The 21692-nt window shown below is 48.0% G+C and overlaps 2 protein-coding genes and 1 pseudogene across 17 annotated transcripts in view; 1 reads left to right on the forward strand and 2 right to left on the reverse strand.

Annotated features, from left to right (window-relative positions):
* POLL (DNA polymerase lambda) lies at positions 1-9691 on the reverse strand. 14 transcript variants are annotated; one of them, XM_007963916.2, is made up of 9 exons: positions 9590-9691; positions 8641-8777; positions 7222-7516; positions 6680-6842; positions 5966-6283; positions 4862-5035; positions 4140-4268; positions 1324-1492; positions 1-898 (listed from the first exon to the last, which is right to left on the reverse strand). In XM_007963916.2, exons 2-9 carry the CDS (start codon positions 8753-8755, stop codon positions 534-536), a joined length of 1728 nt encoding a protein of 575 aa, XP_007962107.1. In that variant the 5' UTR covers positions 8756-8777; positions 9590-9691; the 3' UTR covers positions 1-533. The 14 variants fall into 14 exon arrangements, with proteins under 14 accessions (XP_007962107.1, XP_007962103.1, XP_007962104.1 ...); XM_007963912.2 differs by having other exon boundaries at positions 8641-8801; positions 9590-9668; XM_007963913.3 differs by having other exon boundaries at positions 8641-8801; positions 9269-9644.
* DPCD (deleted in primary ciliary dyskinesia homolog (mouse)) overlaps positions 9662-21692 on the forward strand; it is a 21543-nt gene continuing 9512 nt past the window's right edge. For 2 of the 3 annotated variants that reach the window (XR_012094034.1, XM_007963907.3), the window contains exons 1-2: positions 9663-9788; positions 16275-16355. Coding sequence is in view for 2 of the 3 variants with exons in the window: in XM_007963907.3 (XP_007962098.1) it covers positions 9725-9788; positions 16275-16355 (145 nt within the window). In the remaining variant the exon portion in view is untranslated. Of the gene's footprint in view, positions 9789-16274; positions 16356-21692 lie in introns of all 3 variants that reach the window. The other variant, XM_007963908.3, reaches the window with a different exon arrangement.
* On the reverse strand, positions 16897-17251 carry LOC119627966 (small ribosomal subunit protein eS27-like; annotated as a pseudogene).

Consider the following 21692-nt stretch of genomic DNA (forward strand, 5'->3'; position numbering starts at 1 on the left):
TTCAATGTCAAATGCACTTTACTGGGTCCCTGGGCCTTCCAACACTGTCCTCACCGAGGCTGGGGCACCCCATTCCCAGCACCACCAGCTGCCCAGGAAGCAGCATGGGTAGAGGGAACACATGTGGAATGGCTGTTCTCCTACCCCAGAGGGTCTTGGACGATGTTGACAGCACAGCTGCTTCCCTCTCCCCGGCAGCTTCTGTCCCCACCCAGCAGCTCAGCCTTTCTCATAGCAGGGAAGGGGGATGCCTGGGGCTTCAAATCAGCCACCTGCTCCTGCTTAAAATGGGATAAGGGGCCACTTGCAAAATTCTTCAAGGCAGCCTGCTCCTGTCTGGGAGAGGACTGGGTAGACACTGGGAGCCATGCTGGCTCTCGCTTCAGGCCCAAAGCCCTGGGTCCAGCTCGCTGAGGAAGCTGGTGGTTGGAGCAGCAAGGTTTGGCCAGCTGAGGCTGGAGGGAGTACCCCACTGGGTGGCCAGGAGGGGTAGCCAGTCCAACTCAGCTCTCCTCCGCACCCCCAGCCATGGGTCACCAGTCCCGCTCAGCAGGTTCTCGGTAGGGGAGGCCTAAGAGCCTGAAGACATCCTTCTCAGTGGGAGTGGGCAGCACTCGGCCAGGCCCCATCTTGCAGCCATGGGTGTTCCGGACCACAGCAGTGCTGAGGGCATGTTCTGACAGACTCATGCCCTTGGTCTTGGCCAGGGCTCGCATGGAGCGGTTGAAGTGTGCAGAGCCGGTAAAGTAGAGCAGGGCACAGGCAAACTCGCTGTAGGGCACCACGATGATGTCCAGGCGCCGGTGTCGCCACCCTGGCCCTGGGAGCCGGCACACCCCCAAGTACTTCTGTTGCTGACCATTCTCCTCTTGGCTCACCAAGTCATCTGTGAGGAACCCTGGCCCAATAGAGGGGACTGCTGGGAGGGCAGGGAGCCAGGCCTGGGCTATCCCATCCTCTCAGGTCTCTCCTGATCTCTAAGCTGGGGCTTGCCCAGGTATTAGCTGGGTGACACTACCCTCTCTGGGCCCTTCTCCTTTTCTGTAAAACATGGATAGTAATTCCCATCTCCCCCACAGTGTCACAGAAAGATCAGATGAGATACTCGGCCTGCAGGGTTCACTGAGCACCTCCACATAGGTGTGGCAGGGCTGCTTCATCTCTCCCTGGAGAGGATTCCAGCCCCGATAGAGATGGGATGCTGGCAAAGCACTGTTCCTCTGCTTCCTGCCTCGGGACTGGAACTTCTAAGGTTCTCCCTCGGGGGCCCCCAGCCCTGTGCTGCCCTCTGTCAACCTGCTCACCCAGAGATGGAGCTCATACCTTGCTGCCGAAGGCTGTCAAGGAGGCGGCTGAAGATACCCCGGTGGGACCGGCCATCTGGATGAGTGATGAGCACGTCGACATCACCACAGGTTGCCTTTCCCCGTCGGTATGAACCACATGCCACACATAGCAGCCTGGAGTTAAAGGCCTGAGCTGCTTTCTGGACCTGGGAGAGAGCAGTGACAGGTGAGGGGCCGTGGGGAGCTCCTCTCCCACAGCAGCACAAGGGCCTTCCCGGACTCGGGCCCACACCCTCAGCTTATGCCCATTCCCCAATGCCTGCTGCAAGCCTGGGGGAATCCACCCTGGGGAGCTGCTGTTCTTTCCCTTCACTAGGACAGGAGAGAAGAAAAAGCTCACTGTGCAAGAGGCAAGCCTGAGAAGAGATGGGAGAAGGTGCCAGCTCTGCTTGTCAGAGTGGGCACTGAGCTTGCCCCGTGGAGCTCTTTAAGAGTAAGGAGACACAGACTCTCTCTGCCCCTGCCCTAGCCCACATGCCCAGGTCTGTGAAATTCCACTTAGGACAAGGGGCCAGTTGCTGAAAGCCCTCAGTCAGGTCTAGGTAGCCGCAGATATCTACTGATTTGGAGCTAAAGGTTTGGAATATGTGAGCTGGGGCTTGAGGCCTGAGCAGGTGGCTGGCAGCATGTGCCAGGCCCAGGCCCGGGAGAAAGTGGAGTACAGAAATACAGCTGCACCTGTGGGAAAGGAGAGGAAAGAAAGCAAAGACGGGGCAGTTCTAAGCCAAGAGCCACATCCTTTCTTGGTGGGGAGGGAGCTGAGACGGCAACTGTCAGCTGAAGGACTGTCCCTCTGAGGAAAAACAAACCCATTAGCCTCCACTCCTGAGACACTGAGGTTCTTTCATATGCAGATGGCCTCCCGCCTCCACCCCAGGACACGGAGAATTCTGGGGTCCTGGACACCTCAAGTCTCCTGACAGGAGGGCTCTGCTAATCCCCTTACTCCCTTCTTGAGCCTCCCAAGAGAATGGAAGGAGGAGGTCCATGTGAGTAATCCCATCAAAACTTCTATGGCTCGAGCCCTTAAATGGGAGCACAGGAGGCCAGGTGGGAAGCCTCTTTTGTTCCAATGGGCTGGGGACTGACTGAGGCATTCTCCATGCCTGGATACCATGGCTGAGTGACGGTGTCATCACTAGCACCAAGGCCTGGTGATGGGCAGACAAAGAGGCCTGTCCACCCGTCTCATACCGGCCTCATAGCCTTGTGGCCTGGAATGAAGCTGGAGGCCGATTTCAATCAAACTGGGCCAGACTCCATGGGATCCCACTCTTTAAGAATCCCTGACCAAAGTGAGCAAACCTTGCCTATTATAAGCAGCTCCTAATCCTAATGCCCATTGAACAAATGACACATCTAGCCCTAAATGCAGCCCAGTGTCTCTCTAATCTAGCTTTTACATGAACTTAATAGCTAACCCAACTCTAAACCAAACCCAAATCTTATTTCTTGGACAACTACAAATCTTAACTTAAAAGCAACCAACATTAAGAAAATCCTGCCGGGTGCAGTGGCTCACGCCTATAATCCCAGCACTTTGGGAGGCCGAGGCGAGTGGATCACGAGGTCAGGAGATCGAGACCACCCTGGCTAACACGGTGAAACCCCGTCTCTACCAAAGATACAAAAATTAGCCGGGTGTGGTAGCGAGCACCTACAGTCCCAGCTACTCGGGAGGCTGATGCAGGAGAATGGCATGAACCCTGGAGGCAGAGCTTGCAGTGAGCCGAGATCGAGCCACTACACTCCAGCCTGGGCAAAAGTGCGAGACTTTGTCTCAAAAAAAAAAAAAAAGAAAAAGAAAAAAGAAAATTGAAGCCTAACTTTAAACTCAATCTTTTTTTTTTTTTTTTTCAAGACAGAGTCTTGCTCTGTTGCCCAGGCTAGAGTGCAGTGGTGTGATCTTGGCTCACTGCAACCTCTACTTCCCAGGTTCACACAAATCTCCCTCTTCAGCCTCCCAAGTAACTGGGATTATAGGCATGAGCCATGGCACCCGGCTAACTTTTCTGTATTTTTAGTAGAGACGGGGTTTCGCCATGTTTGCAAGGCTGGAAATTTTTGTGTTTATATAGAGACAGGGTTTCACCATGTTGGCCAAGCTGGTCTCGAACTCCTGAGCTCAGATGATCTGTCCACCCTGGTCTCCCAAAGTGCTGGGATTAAAGGCATGAGCCTGGTCTTAACTCAATCTTGATGGCGCTTTCTTCCAACCCCAAACCAAATCCTACTGACGCTGTGCTTTTACACCAACTCTACCCCAAATCCTGAGCCAGCCTTGCATGGGCTTTAGAAGGTCCATGCATCTGAAAAAAGACATAAACCTTCGCACATTTGTGCATTTTGGGGAGAACAGACTCCACAGTTTTCATCAGGTTCTCAAAGAAGTTGGTGAAATAAAAAATAAGATAAAATAAAATAAAACATTAAAAACCTCTGCCCTGACCCACCCTAACCTCAAGTAATACAGATATAATCTACCTGTAATCTAACCCTAACATTAACCCAGTCCTAACACCAATCAGTCTAGAATCAAATCCAAGCCTAATAGGCCTGACTACTGAGAACTAGAATCTAGAGGGCTGGTGTTACAGTTCTTTCCTCCCAAAGCCACCCACCCCACCTCTGGGCCTGGAGCTTCAGTCTCAACTTGCTCTGTGCTCAACCTCTGGTGACCCAGTTTCCTCTGCCTGCTGCGCTCCCCAGCTGAGGAGTCGGGGGTTCTTGACTTTGACCCAAGACCTTAGAGCAGGACCTGGCTGTCCTCACTGCTCTGGGACACCCGCTTACTGTCTGCTCAATCTCTGTAGCCTCCTCCCTGGGCATGCGTTCCAGGAAGTCATTGTAATGCTTCAGGCCAATGGCCTGCTGGGTTGTCAGGGAGGCCTGGCTGCGGATGTCTTCCAGACTTCGGAAGCCCTGGAAAAAAGCAGCCAGATGGGGAGCTGTGAGGATCCAGGACCAATGAAGAGGCATGAGTGAGCACACACATGAAGCTTCCATCGCCCCAGGCTCTAGGGAAGGCTAGAGGCAGGACCAACCTAGGGGCGGTTTGGTCTGTACTCAGCAGGACTTGGGAAAGGCAGGGGGCATGGGGAACATGCCATCATCCAGCCCTGCCACTATCCTAAAATACTCATTCATGATTCCATCAGTCTGAGGATGGGCCTTGTCATCTTCATCCTTACCAAGCTGCCCTGGTGATTGTGGGCAGAGCCTGGATTGGGAACCACTGCTCTAGACATGCAGTGTCAAGGCCTGGCCTCCTCAGGAAGGCCCTTGCTGGTCTGGGGAGACAGAGAAACATACTTCTTGTCCCTGTCTACTCCTTCTTAAGGATACCAAGCAACAAGGCTGTTCTGGGAGCTGAGGGGTCTATATGAGTCCTGGTCCCCTTGAAAAATGGTCTCCCTATACTGTGGGTGCATTTCCATCAGAACACAGGGTAGGGAACTCTGGGGCAGGAACTCTGAGACAGCAAAACTGAAGTAGGGGCTAAGCCAGGGTGTGACCTGTTGGTACCACATCTGGGCAGTCTTGGTCCCAGCTCCCCAGATGTTGGAGAAGAGCTCCAAGACAGGCACACTGTCACTGATATGGTCCAGCTTTCGCAGATGCCCGCTCTCCAGGATCTCTATGATTTTCTCAGCCATCCGCTTCCCAATCCCAGGGATACTGCAGGCCTCCTAGAGGAGGAGGAGGCAGAGGCAAGAAAGAAGAGTGAAGAGATGGAAGTGGTAGAGCCAGTGTAAAGGAAGCTGACTCCTCTAGCAGATGCTGGCGTAAAAGCCCCCGCTGGCTGCTTGGCAACTGTGTGGCTGTGTAAAGCTTGGGTGTAGTTGAAGATGAGAATTTTGGATAGAATGAGGGCTGGGTAATTTGTCTTTTGGTTCCCAGAAGGATGGAGACCAGCAATAAGAAGTAGAAAATAATGATGATATTAGTCACCACCACCACCACCATCACCACCATCATCATTCCAACAGCAAGAGCTCACATTTACTGAGGGCTTATTGTATGTCAGGTCCTGTGCTACAGGGACCATTTCACTTAATGGTAGCCCCTTTTTACTAATGAGAAAACTGATGCTTTGAGAGTTTAAGTAACTTGTCTGGAGTCACACAGTTAGTGAATGACAGGAACCAGAGTTTAAACCCTGGTCTGTTAGGCTTCAGAGTCTAAACTTCTTTTAAACAACTTTTTAGGCTGGGCACAGGGGCTCATGTCTGCAATCCCAGCACTTTGCAGGGCTGAGCCAAGGGTGGATTGCTTGAGCCCAGGAGTTCGAGACCAGCCTGTGTAACATGGCGAAACACCATCTCTACTAAATAAATAAATAAATAAACAAAATTACAAATAAAAAACTTCTAATTATGTTAAAAAATTCAAAAGTAGAGAGATCAGTATAACAAACCCCCAAGTACCCATCTCCCAGCTTCAACAACTATCAGGATTTTGCCAATCTGCTTTCATCAGTTTTCCTTTTTTTTCTTTTGTGCAAGTCCTAGACCCCATAAAATCTTCACCACTGTACCTGAACCGCACTGGTGACTGACAGCGCCTTCACCAACTGCTGGCTAGTAAAGACCCCTCTTCCCACCCTAGCCCCTGGGTACCTGGTACGAGGTGACAGGCTTATGGAAGCTCTTGAGGGCATTGATGGCCTTGGCATAGCCCAGGGCCCTCCACTTGTCTCCCTGAACACTGTAGGCTTTGGCCAGAACTTCCAGCTTCTCTGTGATATGGAGGTTGTGGTTGGTCGCCTTCTGGCTTGAGGGCTGTGCACAGACCCACTTATCCAGGACCACAGGGGCTGGGCTAGGCTCACAGTCTCCCTCAAGGGAGGCGGGGTAGTAGCCACTGATGAGGGCTTCCAGATCAGCTGCGCTAACCTGGGTTTCTTCCCCATCGCTGGCTTCATCATCAGAGATGGACTTGGGGTAGAGAAGAAAAGAAAACAATAAATTCTTGTCCTCCAGGAGAAGGGATCCTTAAAGGTGGGGGTCATCTTCTTTGTGCAGGGGGAAGGTCTTCTAGTCAGACCTAAGAATGAGGTGGGGCCTTCTGCATCAGACTTGGATCACCTCGGGTGTGGGGCCACATTCCCTTTGGCTCACCGCAGTGCCTAGCCCTAGGATCCCCGGTGGTATGTGTTAGATACGGCCTAGATGAATGCAGGAGTGATGAGTGTTGGGAAGAGCTATATGGCTTCACAATGGGGTTCTCCTCTCTCAGGGGACTGGGACTTTCTGAACAGTCAACAGGCCCTCCCCATTTCTGTGATCTGCTTCCTAGGGGAAGGGAGCTCTGAGGGATGGAAGGCTCCTGACCTGGGCTTGGGTGTTTGGTGCCTCTTTTGTCTTTTGGGGAGGAGACACAGGCTTGGTGGGAGAAGGAGGAGGAGGAAGCGCTGTCTGAAGCAGGGCCTCATGGGTGCCAGGAGGAAGAGAAGCATCCTGCTCTGCCTTGCTGGGCTGTGACTGGTCCAAGTACCTGTGGGGATGGTGATGGGAGGTTAAGACAACAAAGGTCTCACCCTGTTTCTGTCCCCAGTCCTAATGTATTCTGAAATACTTGGTTTCCCAGTGTGTCCAATTAAGAAAATGAGTTTTTTGAGGTTTTTGGAGCTTCTCTTGAGACAGGGTCTTGCTCTATCACCCAGGCTGGAGTACAGTGGTATGATCAAGGCTCACTGCAGCCTCAGCCTCCCTGGCTCAATCCTCCCACCTAACCCTCTTATAGCTGGGACTATAGGCATATACCACCATGCCTGGCTAATTTTTAAATTAATGATAGTTATTTTTAATAATTCAAGAAGAGAGCTCAAGATGCTACTAGAAAACATTGGAAAAAAAGACTGGGATCAGCCCACCTACTGGGGATGAAGATGCTGAATCCAGCTACATCCACCAGCCTCCTCTCCTGAAGGCACAAGCTCAGCCAGGCTGACTTCACCAGCTGAGCACCCGGGGGCAGCCGGGGTAGTCTGAGAAGGCGGAGGGCTCGCTCATAGTCCATGCCTTCATCCACCACAATGTGAGTGACACCTGGGCCCTGTACAGGGCATAACTGGCCACCATGCTGAACAATCTGCTTCTCAAAGAGTTCTGCCCGGGCTCGTCCAATGCCAGTGCGCACAACATGGGCCCGAAGGGAGCTCAGCCACTCTGGGGAAGGAACATCCAGATGACTACTGTCAAAACTTTTTAATTTTTATCTGCCACCCCCTGGCCACAACTTCTAACATGATCTGAATACAACTTCTAACATGATCTGAATGACGTGTTCACAGTCCCCTACCCTGAAAATAAGCATTTGTCTTTCATCCAGGCAGGTTTCCTTCTACATACAGCAAATTTTCTCACAGGCCAGCATTTGAATGTAAGGGACAAGGATTTTTATACGTCCTGTTCCTTGGTGCAACCTAGAAGTGTCTGGCACATTGTAAGTAACCTGTAAATATCTGCTGAATGAATGCCTCCTCCCTTCTTACTTTGTTTTTGTTTTTGTTTTGTTTTTTTCGTTTGTTTGGAGACAGTCTTTTTTTTCGTTCGTTTGGAGACAGTCTCACTCTGTTGCCCAGGCTGGAGTACAGTGGCGTCATCTTGGCTCACTGCAACCTCCATCTCCCGGGCTGAAGCAATTCTCATGCCTCAGACTCCCAAGTAGCTGGGATTACAGGCATGTGCCACCATGCCTGGCTAATTTTTTGTATTTTTGGTAGAGACGGGGTTTCACCACATTGCCCAGGCTGGTCTCGAACTCCTGAGCACAGGTGATCTGCCTGCCTTGGCCTCCCAAAGTGCTGGGATTACAGGCATGAGCCACCGCGCCCAGCCTCTCTCCATACTTTGAATCCTTTATCATTTATTCTTTCAACAATGCACATTTATTGCCCTTACACTCTGACAGACCCGACAACCCTGCCTCCAAAGCCTCTGCCATTTATTTATCAATTTGGCTGCAAAACAACTAACAACAAGCCTGGGTAATGGAGGGGGGTTTCTGTCCCAGTCCCCCAGGGCAAAAATTATACTGGTCATTCCCTGAGGGTCCAGGGAGTCTTTTCCAATTGATAGGGGTGTTCAGGTAGAAAAGAAGATAACACAGCAAATGGCCTGTCCAAGACCCAGGACCAAGCTTAGTACAAGGCAGATACAAACAGACCTGCAGGCCCTGGACAGGCAGAGTCAGCTCCAATATCTGATTCTGGACATGAACAACATAGGGCTGAAGCACATGAAGGCTGAGGGTTCAAGCACATGAGGGTTCTGAGAGTGGGTCATCTCACCTTCTGCCTCTTCTCCCTCTTCCCTCCTGGGAATCTTTGCAAGTACTTTTGATGATGCATCAGCATGAATTTTCTTCCGTTTGGGAAATGCCTTCAAGATACCCCTGGGATCCATTGAAGTACGGCTGGATCCCGGCCTGTTGGAGGGTTGGTCAGGGCTGCTGTCAGGTGGAAATACAGAATTAAGGATCTCCAACCCCTTTGCCTATGGAGGTAGGGGGTAGCAGCCCAGTTTGGGGAAGCGGGAGGTGGGGGGGGATCTCTTCAAACCCGGTTAAACTAGCTTTTTAGCCTAGCTTCACACTCCCCAGTCTTTCAAAGTTGGAGTATTAGGGGAAATGAGGGGAAGGCTGGAGCCATCGGGGGTACTTTTGAGGAGTACGAAACTATACCCATTCCTCAAAGGGGTTGCTCTAAAGATTCAGCACAGCCCTCCTGCTGCGGCCCACTTCGAAGGGCTTTACCAAAATGGGATGCTGGGCTAGGAAATGGAGCTTTAGGGGATGGAGCGGAGACTGGGGAGGACCCGCACATAAACTCCACATACTCTTTTTCTACCTCCAACACAGACTTGCAGAGGAAAACCTGAGGAGGGGGACTTTCGCGGGTGAGTGGGAACACCCTGCACCTGCCCTGGTCTCAGCCTCTCGACACGCGGATGCTCAGCGCCGCAGCTGCGGGGAGATGGGGCACGGCCGCAGCAGGTGTGGGGAGCCCTCCGGGAATGGAGGAGTCTCGCAGCTGGGGGTGAAGACCCGGGCAGGTGTGGTGTACTCGCCCTGTACGCAGCTGGCGCAGGCCAGGGAATCCCAGCTCGGGGCTAGAAGAGAGTTGGAGTGCCCAATCCCGGCGCCAAGAGTCTCTCTCCAACCGCCAGAGTCAGTCCCCGGGTGCGGTCGACAACTGGCCAAGTTGGTCACCCGACGGTGGGCAGGAGTAGGCCACTTACCAGGAGAGCCAATGAGAACGGACGAAGGGGGGAAGGAGGGCAAATGCCCAGAATAGCTTCCGAGTCAGCCGGAAGTGACCGTCAGTGGAACGGTTGCCATGGCAGCGGCCGGGCGCGCTGCTTAGCAGAGGAAAGATGGCGGTGACGGGCTGGTTGGAGAGTCTGCGGACGGCCCAGAAGACTGCACTGCTGCAGGACGGTAACTCGAGGGTCCCCGCGAGCTCCTTCGTTTTTTTCCCCCAGGTTCCGGCCCTCCGGGAAGGGCCGCAGGGCCTGGGTCGGCAGAGCTGGAAGGGTCTCGGTGGTCAGCCGGGCCAGGTCCTACATTTGCGGATGAGGAGACTGAGGCTCACAGAGATAACATGACCGGAACACATGTCTCCGGACACCCCTTAAATTCCTCTACACCATCTCGCCCCGCTCTGAGTTCTGTTGCTAATATAGTAATTTCTTTTACATTCGTTATCTCATTTGCTCCTCACCACTGTCCTGAGAGGCTAATTTTCCACCCCGTTTTACAGAAGAGGAAACTGAAATCCAAGAATGTTTTAGACTTTAGAGAGGAGAGAGGCCTGGGGTCTAGTTCCGACTGTGCCATTAATTCACCACGGGCTCTCCAGTCGGCACCTTTACTTGTTTGGGCCTCACTTTCCTCATCTGTAAAATTAAGTGGATGGACTACCGTTGTTATCTCTGAGGACCTTTCCAGCTGTAATATTTTTGTTAAGTGAACCTCTAAATGTTTTCTGTGTCTTAAGGGGAGCTAGAGCAAGGACCAAGGGCTGTGCCTGGAAGAAGTGGGCACAGGGACATGGATACCTAACTTTTCCTCACCCTAGGATTGGCTGATGTCAGCCCCCTGTGCACTTGGGTCCTTTCTGGACCCACTGGGTAACCAGGATGAATTGTGTCTGAAGTTCCTGAGACTTTCAAGATAATAGCTGGTGATTCACATTCACAGGCAGAGGCCAATCAGGGAAGCCTGGAGTTTGTGGAAATTAAAATCATTTACTCGTTCGTGCAACATTTAGGGAGGCTTTTACTATGTGCCAAGCTCTAAACTAGAACAGAAAGAAAAAGATATGTTGTCACAGGACTCAGACTGGTTGGGAAAAACATGTATTTAAGTAATAAGATGTGTTAAATAGAGGTTGTAGTCTTGTATAAAATGGTAGGAAAGAGTGAAGGTGTAAGCGACATCTCTTTGGAAGAAGACCCAACAGAAGTGATGATGTTTCTGGGTCCTGAAGAATTAATAAGGCCAGGCACAGTGGCTCACGCCGGTAATTCCAGCACTCTGGGAGGCTGAGGCGGGTGGATCGTTTGAGCTCAGGAGTTCGAGACCAGCTTGGGCAACATGGCCAAACCTCATCTCTTCAAAAAATACAAAAATTATGGCCGGGTGTGGTGGTTCACGCCTGTAATCCCAGCACTTTGGGAGGCTGAGGTGGGCGGATCCCTTGAGGCCAGGAGTTCGAGACCTGCCTAGCCAAGATGATGAAACCCCATGTCTACTAAAAATGCAAAAAAATTAGCCAGGCATGGTGGTGTGCACCTGTAATTCCAGCTACTCTGGAGGCTGAGGCAGGAGAATCGCTTGAACCTGGGAGACGGAGGTTACAGTGAACTGAGATTGCACCACTGCATTCCAGCCTGGGTGACAAGTGAGTAAGACTCTGTCTCAGACAAAAAACAAACAAACAAACAAACAAAAGACAAAAATTAGCCGGGCATCACGGTACATGCCCCGTAGTCCCAGTTACCTTGTGGCTGAGGCCAGAGGACCACTTGAGCCAGGGAGGTAGACGCAGCAGTGAGCCGAGATCATGCCACTGCATTCCAGCTTGGGCGACACAGCGAGACCCTGTCTCCAAAAAAAAAAAAAAAAAAAAAAGCAGGAAAAAAAAATTAAAATAGGTGTTTGCTGAGTGAAGAAGAGGGGATAGCTATTCAAGGAAGAACGACTCACATATAAGGGCCCATATGTAAAGGTGTGAAGGTACGTGCCTGATTACTAGGGGAGTAACAAAACGTTTAGTAATGTTAAAGCAGTCACCCAGTCAGAACAAACCACCTGTAACTATGTCAGGTACTATGCTACATGCCAGGATAGAAGGGAGAATAAAAAGGTCCCTTTTCTCAAGCAGCAATAAGGGGATGTTGTGGAAAATGAAGAGAGGTTACAGATAAATTGGGACATATTGTGATAGATTTCTTATGCCTTGCTGAATATTTAGGACATTTTCTCATAGGACAGTGGTTTCTGTTTTTATTGTGGTAATAAATACATCACAGAATTTAGTATTTTAATCATTTTTAAGTGTACAGTTCTGTGGCATTAAGTACATTCACATTGCTGTGCAGCTATCACCACCATCTTCAGAACTTTTTCATCTTTCTCAATGGAAATTTTTTTCTTTTTGGAGACAGGGTCTTGCTCTGTCACCCAGGCTGTGGGGTACAGTAGTACGATCATAGCTTACTTCAGCCTTGAACTCCTAGGCTCATGTAATCCTCCCACCTCAGCCTCTTGAATAGCTGGGACTACAGGCATGTGCCACTACACTCAGCTCAAGTGAAATTCTGTACCCATCAAATGCCAACTCCTCATTCCCTCCTCCTCCCATCCCCTGGCAACCACCATTTGACTTTCTGTCTCTATGAATTTGACTGCTCTAAGAACCTCATCTAAGTGGAATCATACGATATTTATCTTTTTGTAACTGGCATATTTCACTTAGCGTAATGCTTCAAGGTTCATCCATGTTGCCACAGTTGGATGCTTCCAGCTGTGCCGTTAATTCACCACAGGCTCTCTAGTCGGCCCCTTTACTTGTTTGGATCTCACTTTCCTCATCTGTAAAATGAAGTGGATGGGCTACGATTGTTATGTCTGAGGTCCTTTCTGGCTGTAATATCGTTTGTAAAGTAAACCTCTAAATGTTCCCCATGTTTTTAGGGGAGATACAGCAAGGACCAAGGGCTGTGCCTGGAAGAGGTAGGCACAGAGGTATGGATATTGTAGCATGTGTCAAAGTTTTGCTCCTTTTTAAGGCTGAGTGATATCCCATTGTATGTCTATACTGCATTCTGTTGATTCATTCATCTGTTAATGGACACCTGGGTTCCTTCCAACTTTTGGGTATTGTGAATAATGCTGCTCTGAACATGAGTATACAAAGATCCACTCCAGTCCCTGCTTTCACTCTTTTTGGTCACAGTAGTGTTTAAACAAATATTTTATCGGCCAGGATTTTGTTAAGTTCTTTTGTTAGTAGCATCACAAAATGATGTTAGATTCTACCCTATCCCCAAACTGAAAAACAATTCAGTATTGCATATGTGGTTTGCCTTGTCAAACCTGCAGATTTACCCCTGGGTGTGTAGGAGGGATATGGGAGTGGGGGAGGGTTACTCCCCTCCACCAAGAATCATGGCTATTGATATCTTGAGTTGGATAATGAGAATCCAATGTCCTTTTGATTTTTTAAAGAAATAATTCATTGTGGAAATACGAAAAATAAAATAAGTCACATATAATATTACTACCCAGATAATCATAATTTAGTGGTTTTTTGTTGTTTTTGTTTTGTTTTTTGAGATGAGTTTCACTCTTGTTGCCCAAATTGGAGTGTAATGGTGCAATCTCGGCTCACTGCAACCTTTGCCTCCTGGGTTCAAGGGATTCTCCTATCTCAGCCTCCTGAGTAGCTGGGATTATAGGTGCCCGCCACCAGGCTTGGCTAGTTTTTTTTGTATTTTTAGTAGAGACGGGGTTTCACCATGTTAACCAGGCTGGTCTTGAACTCCTGACCTCAGGTGATCGGCCTGCCTTGGCTTCCCAAAGGGCTGAGATTACAGGCGTGAGCCGCCACGCCCAGCCCATAATTTATATTTTTATACATAAACTTCTATGTTATTCCATGTGTACACTCACAGTTATTTTTTCTTTTAGAAAAATATACTAATATACTTAATAATTTATATATACATTTATTTCTAGAATAAATATACTATTGAAACAAAGTATAGATAAGTATCGCATAATCATTGAGTAAGGGAGGATACTCTGAGCGCAACTTCTAAGGCAGTAACCACAAAGAAAGAAAATATATAGTTGACTTTATAAAAACTAAACACCTGTGTTGGGCACCTGTAATCCCAGCTACTAGGGAAACTGAGGCAGGAAGATCGCTTGAGGCCAGAAGTTTGAGGCTGTAGTATCCTATAATCATGCCTGTGAATAGCCACTGCACTCCAGCCTAGGGAACATAGGCAGACACTCTTAAACAAAAACACTTGTTTGGGAAAACCCACTTTAAACAAAGTTAAGGGCCGGGTGTGGTGGCTCATTCCTGTATTCCCAACACTTTGAGAGGCCAAGGCAGGAGGATCGCTTGAGCTCAGGAGTTTGAGATCAGCCTGGGTAACATAGTAAGACCCCATCTCTACAAAAAAATTTTTAAATTAGCTGGGCATGGTGGTGTGCAACCATGGTCCCAGCTACTCAGGAGGCTGAGGTAGAGGATCACTTGAGCCCAGGAGGCAGAGGTTGCAGTGAGCCGAGATCACACCACTGCACTCCAGCCTCGGCAATAGAGCGAGACTCTCTAAAAAAAAGCCTCAGTTGGCTGGGCATGGTGGCTCACGCCTGTAATCCCAACACTTTGGGAGGCCGAGGTGGTGGATCACGAGTTCAGAAGATTGAAACCATCCTGGGCAAAATGGCGAAACCCTCTCTCTATTAAAAATACAAAAATTAACTGGTGTGGTGGCATGCACCTGTAGTCCCAGCTACTCGGGAGGCTGAGGCAGGAGAATTGCTTAAACCCAGGAGGCAGAGGTTGCAGTTAGCTGAGATTGCGCCACTGCATTCCAGCCTGGTGACAGAGCGAGACTCTGTAAAAAATAAAAAAAAATAAAAGCCCTCAGTTTTCCTCATCTATGAAATACAGGTAATGAAGACACATAGGATTATTGTGAGAATTAAATTTGTTAAGACATGTTAAATGCCTGGTGGATTTTGTAAGCACTGCATCCTGTCTGGACTCAAGGCTAGATGCCAAGGGGAGAAGATGGTCAGGCAAGACCCCTTCAGCTCCTCCCAGGCAGTACCTTGGATCAAGCTCCTGACAGGAGAGCCCTTTCTAATGCTTGTGAGCCATCCAAATGATTAAGGGTGGTATAACCTAGGGCTCTGCTAGAGGCCCTGCAAATTTAGGGGTGAGTTTACGCAGAATACCGATTAGGAATGGCTCAAGGGAACTGTATACCAGAGAAGTGAATTGGACAGGAAAAAGGCACCTTGGGGCTCTTATTCATTAAGCATACATAGGGTACTTGTCTACTGGATGTTAGTGCTCTGTTACTAGTTTTACTGAGGGGTCTGCCTGTATCTACTTCCCTACCTATAAAAAGAAAGGGGAAATTACATAGCTACTTTTAAGCAAATGCTCCATGGGTAGAGGAATTGGGCTAGGAGACTCCCTTAGTTTCTTTTTCTTCTTCTTCTTCTTCTTCTTTTTTTTTTTTTTTTTAAGACAGTCTCAATCTGTTGCCCAGGCTGGATGGAGTGCAGTGGTGCAATCTCAGCTCACTGAAACCTCCACCTCTCAGGTTCAAGCAATTCTCCTGCCTCAGCCTCCTGAGTGGCTGGGACTACAGGCACCCGCCACCACGCCCAGCTAACTTATTTGTATTTTTAGTAAAGATGGGGTTTCACCATGTTGGCCAGGCTGGTCTTGAACTCCTGACCTTGTGATCTGCCAGCCTCGGCCTCCCAAAGTGCTGGGATTACAGGTGTGAGCCACTGCACCCGGCCTCCCTTAGTTTCTTCTATTCTTTCAGTGGATAGTGCATCAATGTTTATTCATCCTTTCAATCAGTATTTAGTTGAGCTCCTAGTATATGCCAGGAGCCACGCTTGGTCTTTAGGAAACCATAGCATGGGGATGAAACCCCTCCTATCTAGTAGAAGAGAGGCAATAATCAGAGAGTCACATAAATAGATATAAAATCATAACCAAAGTAAGTGCCATGAAGAAAATGCATGAGGACTTAGTATGTAAGTCCTTAAAATGTATGATAGGAATGGCCTGGAGATGTGCAGAAGGCAGGGCACTGGCATGGCTAGAGGGAGTGCTCGGTCAGGAAACCTAATTCAATGTCCTGAACACATAGGCTTGGTTTTAGGAAGTGGGGAGAGAGAGGTAAATATGTTGTCATTCATGGGAAGACAAATGCTTTTTAAAAGTATCATGGTATGTAGTAAACGCTCCACTATGGATATGAGTAAAACATTAGGGAGGCACACATGAGGACGTGATTAATCCTACCAAGGTGGCTGGAGGTGATAGTGGAGGAAGACTTCCCAGTGGAAGTGACATTTGAGCTGGATTTTGAAGGGCAAAGAAGAGTTCCATAGATAGGAAAAAGTATGGAGCTGTTGCTGGTAGAGGAAACAGCAGAGCAAAGACATGTTCAAGGAAAGCTTCAGAAAGGGAGAGAGTCTCAGGACATGTTTTAAAGTAATGGTGGGTGATGGTTGGCCAGGAGTTTGGGGAGGCCCTGGCTGGGTTCCTCAGTACTCCCAAGGCTGGTGCTGTTTCCCAGATAGGCCCCTTGATCTGCAAGGGACAGGGCAAGGGGAGGCTTTGAGGTAAGGCGCTCTCTGTTTTGTGCACAGGGAGAAGGAAGGTGCACTATTTATTCCCAGATGGCAAGGAAATGGCTGAAGAATATGACGAGAAGACGAGTGAACTACTTGGTGAGTGACAGAGGCTCCCAGTGGGCCTTTAGGAATACTTGGTGCTGACCTAAGCACAGTGACCACTCCTAGCCTTAGGCTTGAGGCAGGAGCCCAGATCAAATGTAGAAGCTGGGAGAGACCGAAGTCCTCGAGACAACAACGTTCCTGCGAATAATCTGGGCACCGAAAGTGGAGTGCAAGTCCTTTTGACCAGTAAAATTCATCCCTACCCCTCGCCCCAGACAAATGAGAGAGTAATTCTAAGATGTAGAGAAACAGTTGGGAAAAAACTTTACAGAGGAGGTGGTATTGGAAGTCAGCCTTGTAGGTTTAGGAGGGATAAGGGCAGACTTTCACCACAATTTGTTTTTCCTTGTTTTTTTTTTTGTTTTTATTTGTTTGTTTGTTTGTTTGTTTTCTGAAGCCACACCAGGAGCAAGCGAGTATCAGAGGCAGAGCTTCTGAGCTTGCCTCAAAGGCAACACTGTAAAATATAGTCGTCATCTTGAAGAACATCTCAGTCCAAGAGGGTCAAAACAGTGATTTTGCAGCGTGGTCACTTTCTTTTTTTTTTTTTAATATCCAAAATGTGTTTATTGAGGTGGTTTCCCACTCATCTTGATTCAGAGTGCTTTTAGTGCTGCTTCCTCCTAAAGGAACATCCTTCTATAAGCCTTGCTTTTCCTCCTGTAGGCTGGCAGAGGACAGTGGAGCAGCACACAAAACTACCGTTTGTGCATGGCTAAAGACCGTGTTGACTTTATAGCATCCTGGGCATTTCACATCCATGAAGTAGGAATTGGGGCTTTGCATCAGGCATTTCTTCTTGTGTTTCCTCTTCTCCTCTTCTGGGGAGGGATGAAGGAGATCCTTTGCAAGAGGCATGTTCTCGTGTGGGTAGGTCGTCACCGCCAGAAAAGCAGTGTGGTCACTTTCATTCCTGCAGCGCCTTTCCTCTAAGAACAGGCTCATGGGTAGCGGCTCCAGCTCAGATTTCTGGGAATTATTCGATTTGTCCACTGTGTTCCCAGGTGTGCACATCAGCATTAACCAGCTTCCCAGAGCTAGGTGGCTGGCTCTTTGACCCAGGGCCCAAGGCTGTCAGCAGTGGGAGTTGGTCTCTTTATTAAGTTCCATCTGAAATGCTAAGACCAATGATGGAATCATGGGCTGGTTTATTTTCCTGTCATTATTCTTGGCTTTAATTTCTTCCTGGGCCTGATCGACAGGTAGTATTGGTGAGGGAATTTCTTTTTCCCTTTTTCTGACAGCTCATAAATGTCTAGAACCGACAACGTGGATTACACTGGCTTGCATTCCCTCAGTCTCCAGTCTTAAAATGTTTGTCCTGCGCATGTTCAGTCACACAGTGAAGTGTTGATCCCTCCTTATTATGAGCTGCTTGGGCTCCAGTCCCAATTGGTTTAGTCTGGTGCTATTAAAAATCTTGATGTGTTTAGCATATGACACCGATTCGGTGGAAACCAATACAGTAGTAATATCCTCACATTGCATTGTAATTTATAGTGCTCCCAGGGGATGACAGCCTTGGAATGCCTAACAGGGGAGAACTTATGAAAGCAGAGGTCACGTGGACTAGCCACCACCATAACCAGGCCAGAGACTAGCCGCAGCTCCTCACTCCCAGCCCCCCATGCCACTTCTCTACTCCTCCACACAGAGCAAATAAAACAGCTATAGCTGCTGCGGCTGTAAAAACAAACAAATAAAACCCGGTGTCTTTGTTGTGCTTGGACATGAAACTGAAATTAAAAACAAGTCCAGGTTTCTTCATTTGTAGCACCATGTTCCCCGATATCCCACATTAACCTGTCACTTCTCCTGGTGGCAGGTGGGGAATAGACCGTGGCTTCCAAACTCCTCTTTCTTAAAAGCGGAAATGGAGGAGAAGACTGTTCACAGGAGAACACTGTTTGGCTAAAGTTGACCTAATAATTATATTAATATCATGACTCTTACTGGGCACCATGCTAAGTGCTCTCTGTGAATTACCTCATTTACTCATCCTCATTAAAGCCCTATGAGGTAGATACTCTTGTCTCCATTTTACATTTGGAAAAAATGGAAGCTCAAAGAGGTTAAGCACCTTGTTGAGAATTATGTAGCTAGTGTCTAAGCCAGGATTTAAGCCTAGTTCTGTCCAATTAAGAGTCCAGGCTTTAGTCCTCAACAACATAGTGCTGGGAGTTGAGAATATTTAAATCCAACTTTCTTTTCTTCTTACTATGTTTTTCTTTGCCCAGAAAGGCCTGAGTGTGGACTGATGAGCAGACAGGAGGACCTCACTGGAGCCACTGGGCCCAGCTCTAGAACAGCAGATCTTTTTCTTACTCTTCTTCCTGCCCACCACCCCAGCTGCCCTGGCAAAATACTATTCATTATTAATTTTTAAGTATAAATAATCCCAGGGCTTGAGCTGGCTTTTGCTTGTGCATTCTATGAAGCAAAATAGGGACATGGTTTTTGTGGCAATAAATAGGAATAGTTTCCATTTTTCTAGCTACGTATATAAATTTGAAAATTAGCCAAACCGGTTTTCTGTTAGAAAAACTCAAAGTAATTTACAGACGAAGAATTGCCAATAGGTGTGCGTCAGTCTGGGACAGAGTTCCTCCAGTTGGTGTTAATAAGCATGTTAGTGTCTTATTTTTTTTCCTACCCTCTCAGTGCTATTCATTCCCACCCCCCACAATGATTGCTGCATGTATTCATAGAGGAAAAAACTGAAGGCCCCATAACAATGATCGGAACATCAAACCAGCCTGAGAAGAACACAGCATGTCCAAGGGGGCTGAGGCTGAAGGGCAGGCCATCCCCCAGCGATTACATTCGGATTACTGACTTAATCTGCTTTGGTATTTGACCGCCAGCCTGACCACCCGAGGCTGCATTTGGAGGATATTGAGCACTTTCATCCCCAAGCACTTCACTGGCTTTATAAATGACCCACTCGATCCCTTCGGCCTCCTCTGGGATGGGACATGGCAGCTGTTTAATAGCCACATAGCAATGTTGCAGTGTTTTAGGGCAGAAAAGAAGAATCCTGCATCCAGTTTAAGCTGCAGGGAGTATTTAGGGAAGGGGAATGTAATTATCCACATTGGAAGTGGGCCAGGGCTTGGAGCTTTGGGGAAAGAGGCCTTTAGGACGTCTACTTTCCAGCCCACCTGAAAGATGGGGCCTCCTTTCAGCAGTCTGGGACATCAGCCTGCTTCCTGCTGACTTAGGAAAAAGCTCCCAGGCACCACCACCTTTACATATTCCCCATCAGACCCTTCACCAGGGTGGAAAGTCTCCTTTCCAGGGTCTGGCTGGGGCTCAGCTGGGAAGATATGACAGCGGCCCGGGAAGCTGCCTCACACACACCAGTTTGGGTTTAACATAATCAAATCAGAGTGACAGCAGGTGGAAACAGTCTTCTGTTGCCACAGGAGCCGTCCTTGAGTTCAGGAACAAAGACAGGGACAAGAAAGACAAGACAAAGTGTGCATTTTTACATGTGCGTTTGCACCTGTGCACTTGTGCATGGGAAAAATAAGGAGGACTTCACTAAAATCTTTTATTGGGTCTTATCTCTAGAGGGAATGGAAAAGGAGACTTTCTTCTGCATTCTAACAAAGAATTTAATTCTCAAGATGTTTAAACAAAAAATAAAGGTGAAGCAGCCGGAGGTGTCAAGTTCCCTGAGTGGTTTTTAATGTCAGAAGTAAGGAAACCAGCAGCTGACTTTCTTCCTTCTTTGAGTACTTCTTGGGAAGTTTTCTGTGTAAAACTCAAAATTTCTTGGAGTAAAAGAGTGCACAGAAAATCCTGGGGTGGTTATCGTCCCTCCAGGCCACCCTGGTGCTGTATTGTGCATTAGGACACCCAATTTAGCAAGGCCCATGACTTAACGGGGCACCTCACTTATCCAGCCCCAGGTAGTGAGGTAGTCCTCATATTTTACCTTTTCAGATAATCAAAGCTTACCCTTTAAAGGCCAAATATAAAAAAATGAATTGAGCTACTTAAAAAAAAAAAAAAAAAAAAACAGAAACCTTTCAAAATATTACATATGCTTATTGAACACTTTCAGAATAAAGTTTTATTAATAATTCAAATTCTGAATTTGGAGTTACGAGACCCGGAGTTTAGCTGTGGCATTTGTAAGATTGTCTCCTTGAGCCTCAGTAATTCTTCATACTCTGTTTCCTGGAGAGTAGTGGCAGGGGTTGAAAGAGAGCAGTCAGGGAAGAAATGCTATTTTTCATTTTAAAAGTACAGACATTGGAGTAGATGCTTTCTAAAGGAACTTCCACCTTTAAAATCTGTGATGGTTGTGTACTATTATAAAGTGGCACCACTGGAGTCTAAGGGTGCTTGTTTGCCCTTACACTAAATGGTCCCAAGTGTTTATGTGGTTCTGACACTGCCGTCCAATGTGAGCTGTCCCCATACCATTGTCAATATGCCTGAGAAAAAAAGTAATTTCCTGCCTTATTCTACACACAGCATTTTATACCTAGTCTGAGCAAGAATCTGAGTGATCTTTCCTGTCGTATAGAGTAGGGTACATGGATCTTTTCACAATAAGCTGCTGCTCGGAGGCATTTGTCACTTCTGAGTTCGAGACTGTGACAGAGGCCCCCAGAAGGCTGCTTCCAGTGAAGAGAGGTATTAACACTGAATAGATTTGGATATACTCCTGGTCACAGTCCATTCACTTAAGAGAGAAGTATTTGTGGGGGGAAAAAAGTTGCCTATAAAGCATATTTCCAAGTTTTACTCTTCCTTATTAATTTTCATTATAAACTTGGAAATGTGTTTCTAGGGAGAATTTTTGGCCCTAAGAGGTAATAAAATCACACTGCAGAATGCAGCAGACCTTATAAAAGCACATATCCAAGGGAAAATTCTAATTTTACAGCACACTTTTGTGTTCAGGTTGTGTGCCTTGCTTATAGCGATAAGGGCATTTGGATTTGACACAGCTGCTCAAAAGGTCTAAAGTAAACAGCTGGCCTGCCTAGTGCTGAGAACCTGACTGTAGCTATCAACTCCTACCTGGAAGAAGACACAAACAGAAACAACTGTAACCGAGTACTATGCACTTTTTGAGTTGTTTAGCTCCTTAAACAGCTACAGAGGCTGCTGGTCTTTAGCACCAACTGGGCTCCTCAGGCTGGAGGATACCATAGCAGGCAGCCCCCAGATTCCAAATGCAGCAGGAAGGGAAAGGAACTGGGGGATGGGAGGTCACGGCTCAGAAAAGATCCCCCTGCAGTGATGGACTGCATGGTTCCTGAAAATGAAAATCTCAGCAGGGGTTTTCAGGTACTGTCCATTCAACTAGTT

The sequence above is a fragment of the Chlorocebus sabaeus genome, chromosome 9, assembly GCF_047675955.1.
Source record: "Chlorocebus sabaeus isolate Y175 chromosome 9, mChlSab1.0.hap1, whole genome shotgun sequence".
Taxonomy (NCBI): domain Eukaryota; kingdom Metazoa; phylum Chordata; class Mammalia; order Primates; family Cercopithecidae; genus Chlorocebus; species Chlorocebus sabaeus.